The sequence below is a fragment of the Sinocyclocheilus anshuiensis genome, unplaced genomic scaffold (assembly GCF_001515605.1).
Source record: "Sinocyclocheilus anshuiensis isolate Anshui unplaced genomic scaffold, SAMN03320099.WGS_v1.1 scaffold1662, whole genome shotgun sequence".
Taxonomy (NCBI): domain Eukaryota; kingdom Metazoa; phylum Chordata; class Actinopteri; order Cypriniformes; family Cyprinidae; genus Sinocyclocheilus; species Sinocyclocheilus anshuiensis.
This window is the reverse complement of record NW_015545835.1, coordinates 418,129-425,510: the sequence shown is the minus strand read 5'-3', so window position 1 is coordinate 425,510 and position 7,382 is coordinate 418,129. Positions and strand designations below refer to the sequence as shown.

General features: G+C 38.2%; 1 protein-coding gene across 1 annotated transcript in view; it reads left to right on the top strand.

Moving 5' to 3' along the window:
* Positions 1–7,017, top strand: part of susd3 (sushi domain containing 3) — an 8,879-nt gene extending 1,862 nt beyond the window's left edge. The window contains exons 2-5 of the mRNA XM_016499455.1: positions 2,565–2,753; positions 3,289–3,436; positions 4,734–4,916; positions 5,796–7,017. Coding sequence (XP_016354941.1) covers positions 2,565–2,753; positions 3,289–3,436; positions 4,734–4,916; positions 5,796–6,042 — 767 coding nt within the window. The 3' untranslated portion in view covers positions 6,043–7,017. The remainder of the gene's footprint in view (positions 1–2,564; positions 2,754–3,288; positions 3,437–4,733; positions 4,917–5,795) is intronic.
* The last annotated feature ends 365 nt before the right edge of the window (positions 7,018–7,382 follow it).

Below are 7,382 nucleotides of genomic sequence, written 5' to 3'. Positions count from 1 at the left end.
TGTGTGATATTGTGTGTGTGTGTGTGTGTGTGTGTGAGAAGAGAGAGAGAGAGAGAGAGTGTGTGTTATAGTGTGTGTGTGTGTGTGTGTGAGAAGAGAGAGAGAGAGAGAGAGGAGAGGGTTTGGGGTTTTCATTTGTATCAAGAGTAGACAGGATGATATGAGAGCAGGAAACGCGTCTGTGCAAATAACAGCGGTTCTCTGATCGTAAACACACATTGTCTTCCTCTTTCTTTCTTCATCTTTTGTTTTCTATTATGTCGACGTGAGGTTTACCCATGTAGCCTTAAAAAAAACTGTACGCTGTTATTTTGTCAGTGGAACACAAATGTAAACATTTTCATTATCCACATTAAAGTATCATAAAAGTATGATGCTATAGGTCTACTTATTCCCAGTGTGAGGAACAGACCAAACTTTAAATCATGTACTCTAAAAATCAGCTACATTTTTGTGTTTCAGGCATTGCTGATAAACACACTGGCCCTCTCAGTCCCTCCTAAAGGTCATCAATATTGCATGCTCTGCACATTTTCAGTTGTTAAAATGTGTTAGTCTACATAACATTAACCTCCTCTCTACTCGGTGGCAAACTCAGGCATATGTGACATGAGGCAGCAAAACTCAACACAGAAAATATTCTGACAAACAGATGCTATTTTAATTTGTGTATTTAAAACAGTTGTCCGTCAAGCTTGAGTAAGTTAAAGGCAAGAAATATTCTGCAAAGCAGCATGCTTGAATGCTCAGTTAGGGGGTCGAACCCTACCTGTGTCTATTTAATTATCTTTATAGTCTATTTAATTATCTTTATGCCTATTTCAAAATAGTCTGTGTAATGAACCTATGCTAAGCAATATTCACTGGAGCAAAAGGTGTGACAACACAAGTGTGACAAAACACACAATTTGAAGCAGCCCTGGTCTCCACTATGTATACATTTTAAGCTGAAGTTTTGTGTCATTAAAACAGGTTTATGTCTATGTTATTTGTTAGCCACTCATTTACAGTACGGCTCACACCTGCTTTACAGTTTCACTTCTCACTAGCAGAACAGTAGCAGTGCAAAACAACACAGCCGTAGGGTGCAGAGCAATCTGAGGATCTGCACACATAAATGAACCTATGGCATTCTGGATACTTTTACTTTGGTTTAGCTTTTGGTTATCTGTATCTTTTTACTTTCTGCTTTTCTAATCTCTTGATCTTGATGATCAATTAAAGGAAGAGTTCACCCAAAAATGAACATTTGCTGAAAATAGATATCGGTCATCCAAGATCAGGATGAGTTTGTTTCTTCATCAGATTTGGAGAAATGTAGCATTGCATCAGTGTCTCAGCAATGGATGCTCTGCAGTGAATGGGTGCCGTCAGAATGAGAGTCCAAACAGCTGATAAAAACATCACAATAATCCACAAGTAATCCACACCACTCCAGTCCATCAGTTAACCTCTGGAGAAGACAAAAGCTGAAACTAATCCAGCATTAAGATGCTTTTAACTAAAATACAAGTCTATAATCCATAATAGTAAAAATAATAAAATTAGCCTAATGAAATCTATTAACTACGCACATCATAAACCTGTCTTTTTAGGCCTACCAGATATGTGTTTCATGTCATAAAATATTTTAATACGACTGAATTTATATTTAACGTGATTACATTTGAATAAAAACATTGTATTTCATATTTTTTTATTTCCACGGTTACTCAACTAGTGAATAAATTATACTGAAAGCGAACAAAGAACATTTACATTATCGCATTATCTTTGACTTCAGTCTAGTGTGAGTTTAAGCACTCTCAAAAAACTCCTGTTGTTATCGATGAAGCTGTCTACACTGTCAAATTAATCTCTTATACTTTCATCTGCATTTTGTTGTTTATGATGAGAGAATTCGCGAGAGAGCAGAATTCAGTCAGTGAGCGTGCGCTCTGATCAGAACTCCGGCGTTTCAGTGATGACTCATCTGAACGCACGCCTCTGATTGGCCGCTGCATTCATAAACTCAGAACTGTGTGTGATTGGTTTTAATGCGCAACGCTGTAAAAACGCGTAAAAAGAAATATGATGCGATATGAGCAGATCTAAATGTAATGCCACAATCAGCACTTTTCATTTTCACTTTACTCGTGACAGCCGTAATAGATTTAGTTTAATTGTGCAGGGGCATTTTTGCCTCAAGCCCCAGTTAATTTCAGACCCGTGGATATGCTTCAGTGAGAGAGCGGTCCAAACGTGTTCGGCCAGTTCACCAAAAAGTGAAAAAAACAAAAGATTGGCATGGCTGGTTCATTCCACAGAAAAACAAGACACATGTAATATCTGCTGAAATATTCCAAAGGGGAAAATGTTTCTTTTGTCTTCTCCAGATGTTAACTGATGAACTGGAGTGGTGTGGGTTACTTGTGGATTATTGTGATGTTTTTATCAGCTGTTTGGACTCTCATTCTGACGGCACCCATTCACTGGGGTGAGTCATTGAGTCAGCATTCATTTTTGGGTGACCTGTTTCTTTAAATTCAGTCTGAGCATGGCAGCATTGTTCTGGGCTCACGCAGGTCAGTGCGCTCCGCTGCTGTCTCCTGCGGTCGGGACTCTGAAGCTGGTGTCCGGTGATGGGACGAGCGTGGGCACCGTGATGAGCCTCCAGTGCCCATCCAGACACCGCGCGGTCAGCGGCAGTCAGATGTCCTGTGTGTGGAGCAGCAATAAGACACACTGGAGCGGCGGGACACCAGAGTGTAAACGTAAGACACACACACATATGATAAATGTGAACACACTTACATTTGTCAACCCTTCAAAACAGTATCTTGCCATTCTCAGTAGTGATGGGCCAATTTACATATTAGGCCATTTTTACATTAGTGACATTATAGACATTACTTAAAGAATCATGACATTCATGCAGATTGTTGGACAAAATTATTGCCACAATTTGAGTTTTAAATGAAAAAAAAAAAGGGTTATGGACTCCAGAATATGAAACCATTCTTATTTTATAATAATACAAAGAATATAATAATAGATTTGCATTAAGACTTGAAAAGGGCTTGTCAATCTAAACAGTTTACTAGGCGATATAAGCTAAGCTGTAACCTCATAAATACAGCATATTAGGATTCAGAACTGCTCAGAGTGTCTCTTTAAAGGTCCCAGTCATGGAAAACATGTTAAAATTTGAAAGAATCTCATATGTTCACCAAGACATGATCAAAAATACAGGAAAATATCTGCTACTGTCATCCTCTCACTGTGTGTTTGGTTTCTGTATTTTTGCAGCTTTATCTCGGTTTGAGGATGACGGCTTTCGTTTAGCTCTTCTTGTGTCCTTCATCAGCTCAGCCATCATCCTCCTCATGAGCATCTTCTTCATCACTTCCTGTCTGGTGAGACACGTGAAACGAGAGGAGAGGAGAAAGATGGAGAGGTGAGAGACAGATTGAAAATACACAGAGCTCTCAAAACCTGGTTCATTTATCACCTACAACTTCAAAATAATTCTGTCACCATTTACTTCGAAAGCATCGACAGTCATGTCTTCATTCCCTTGTGAAATACGTGCACTTAATTGTAATGAAAGTGCATTTGCAGTGTACTTCAAATAAAAAAAACTGTACTTGCAGATAATTATATTCTAATATTAATGAAATAAAAGGCCATTCAAGTGAATTAAAGAGAGAGACTTTCATGACTGTTTCTTAAAACACTTAAGTAGACTTGTAAAAAGTGCACCTTTTAATAATGTCAAATTAAGTTTTACTTTAAGTACATTTTACATCATAATGTTTTAATAATCTTTTGTAGCGTTTTAAAGAAGCACACTTATTGTGATGCGTTAACTAACATACTAAAGCACACGGAAACTACTTGATTATAATTTTAACTGCAGTGTGTTATTTGATATTATATTTAAAGTTAATATATTTTAAATGTACTATATTGCAATTTCATCATTACAAATGTCTAATTACAAATATATCTAAATACGTGACATACAAGTTTCAAGAGAAATATCTTTAAAGGATATTTTAGTTTATCATAAATTCTTGTCAGTACACTCAGCAGTAACTTTAACCATATTTCATAATCAACAGAAGTAATTATGGGTCAAAAACAAATTGCATTTAATATTAATTTAATCTATAATATGTTTTCACTTAATTGCAAATAATGTTTATACTTTATTTTACGGTGTCTTTGCTACACTGTAATTATCCAATTAAGTACTGACTAGTAGTAATTAACCATGATATGCATGTACTATAGGCAGTGTTCGAACTATACCGTGGACTTTGGGGGAGCCCATAATAATCCACGATGATCACATTACGCAAAACTGTAATTGCACGTCAAAATAACACATTGTTAATATCTTTTGAGACCCCCCAAAATTTCATATATCACGTTTTCAGGGGAGCCCATGTCTTATTAAGGGGAGCCGAGCTCCCCCTAGCTCCCCCGTAGTTCGCACCCTGACTATAGGGTTAGGGTTTAGTTTAGTTGCTTGTAATTATCCAGGTACCACACGCTCTCTCCAAAACACTGCGCCCAGATGTAGTCAGCAAATCCAAGTGGACATGATTCAGAATGTGATTTGAGAAGAATTACTCAGAAGTGCTCACATCAGTCAGCTTACGAGGAGAGAAAGACAGATGTGAAGGAAGTCAGTTAAAGCCACCATTGATGCGGATGACTGTAACGAGTGTGTCTTATGTGATGTGTAGGGCAAGAAAAACTGGAGCGTCAGAGTTTTGGCAACAAATGGATGTTGAGGGTGTGGAGCTGCAGAGAGAGGTGTTACACAACCAGAAAACAACAAACAACAACAACAACAACAACACCAGAGGAGAGAGACAGCACACAGACAAACACATCTACAGCCCTGGTGACCTCCACACTCCCTGCAGGTACTGTCCAAACACGCTTCAAACTAGATGAAATACACACACATTCACAGAAACACTCAATATGTTCCCATCAATAGTTCACCTAAAAATGAAAATGTGCTCACTCTTTTAGGCCATCCCAGATTAGGATGAGTTTGTTTCTTCAACAGATTTGTAGAAATGTAGCATTGCATCAGTGTCTCAGCAATGGATGCTCTGCAGTGAATGGGTGCCGTCAGAATGAGAGTCCAAACAGCTGATAAAAACATCACAATAATCCACAAGTAATCCACAGCACTCCAGTCCATCAGTTAACATCTGGAGAAGACAAAAGCTGAAACACATCCAGCTTTAAGATGTTGCTTCTGGTCATTTAAAGTCCATAATCCATAATAACTCTTCCTCCAGTGAAAAACATTAATTGATTAGTGGATTACTTGTGGATTATTGTGATGTCTTTATCAGCTGTTTGGACTCTCATTCTGACGGCACCCATTCACTGCAGAGCATCCATTGCTGAGACACTGATGCAATGCTACATTTCTCCAGATCTGATGAAGAAACAAACTCATCCTAATCTGGGATGAACTGAGAGGGAGGGCATTTTTTATTTCAGATTTTAAAACATTTCAAATTTTCATTTTTTGCGTGAACTATTCCTTTAAAAATACAGCTTTTGTATCAAATCCTTGACCCGAGACACAACAGTCCGAAACATTTTAAATGTTTTTGCAACACTTTGCCGAGCCAACATCAAAAGTTCGTCATCCCAAACTTTCCTTTTGTACTTTCCATGCATTTATCCATACATCACATTTATGTTGGTGAATTTAAAAAAACAACACACTGACATGCACTGAGGTGGAGTTACTTCATTATGATTATATGTGTTTTTCACAGGTGTCTTCAGGAAGGGAGGCCTTGTCCTCTGAACATCCATCCATCCCAGTTCTCTCTGATATTCAATCCACCCTCTGACTACCTCATAAACACACACATCGGCTCCGCAGACACACGCTGTGCGTTCCCTTTCCCTCGCTACGCTGCAGAGGACAGACATTTCTGCAGGCCGCTTCGAGACCCTCTCTGGAATGGACAGCACCTGTTTAGCCCACATCAACCACCTGCCCAGATGATGTCTATATGAGGAAGTGAGCGAAGTGCTGAAGACTGTGGAGAATTGTGTGTAATAATGATTCAATCTGGGACTAGTCACACAAGAGACAAGACCCTCAACTGAGAACTGGAACTTTTTTCATGTGTGGTTTTGTGGGTATGTTATGTAGATAACTGCGTGTGATTCAAACTGTATTTTTATATTTTATTGCACTTAACATGCTATTGCACTTGATACTGGCCACAACATCAGTATATAGTTTTGCAGTACAGTACACAACGGGTAACAATGAATGTTTTAAATAGTAAATTATTATGACATGACGCCATGACCTGCAACATTAATGGATGTTTAAATATGCCTCATTCCCTTGACATTAAGAGTGTAGACTTCGCAGGGCTCATGTGAGTTGAAAATAATCCAAAGGGACTCCAGACAGATTGATGTACGACACCATGTCTTGAAAGGCCGTCCAACATGAATGTTAATGCTTGACATACTGTCACTTGTTACTGCCCATAAGTCACACTGAAATATGAAACAGTGACACGATTCTTTTCACTTGTCTGTTAATATAAAAACAGGTTATTTAAATTATTCCAAACAATCAACCAACACGGAATTCTCTCATTTACTATATAAAGACATGCTTTCTGGATGCACACTTGAAATAATCATTATATCCTTACGGAAATAAAGTCTCAGCTGGGTAGATTTCATTGTTGTTGTTGTTGTACTCAAACTAAAAACCAAAGCAAAATGTGGAAATTCCTGCTCGTTATTCCTCAAGCATATGTTTTGGCTGTACAAATATGACAGTACCATGTTATGTTCATATCAATGAACCATGATACCTAAAACAATATTACATGTCCAAATGGTAGTACCATGGTACTTTTTGTTCTTTTGCTAGTGTCTGTGCCTCTGGATATAATGTGCGAATAAAAAACACGAATATAATGCAAAAGTTGCACACGGAATTCCTTTCAAATGTAGCGCAGATATTATAATACTGTGTACTTTTGATCTTGCATTTTATGAATTAACGAAACCATGAGCAAATGGCACTTGTTCCACACATTCATTGGCCTGCAGCACCATCCTGTGGTTGTGTAGTAGAGGAGAGTTGAGCCAGTTTTTACTTACAGTGTGTTTAAGGTGAGCGAATGAGAGCAATGGGTCCAACTTAAATATGTACATACATGTCAGGATTTGGTGCATCCTTGGGAATAATCACTTTGGAATCAACTGTAAAATAAACTGCTTTCAAAATATGGCTTTCCAAAAAAAAAAGTGGTCTCTTGGCTCAACTTGCCCCCAGTGAGGGGTAACTTGAGCCACATGGACTTAAACTGTCTCACTGATTGTTG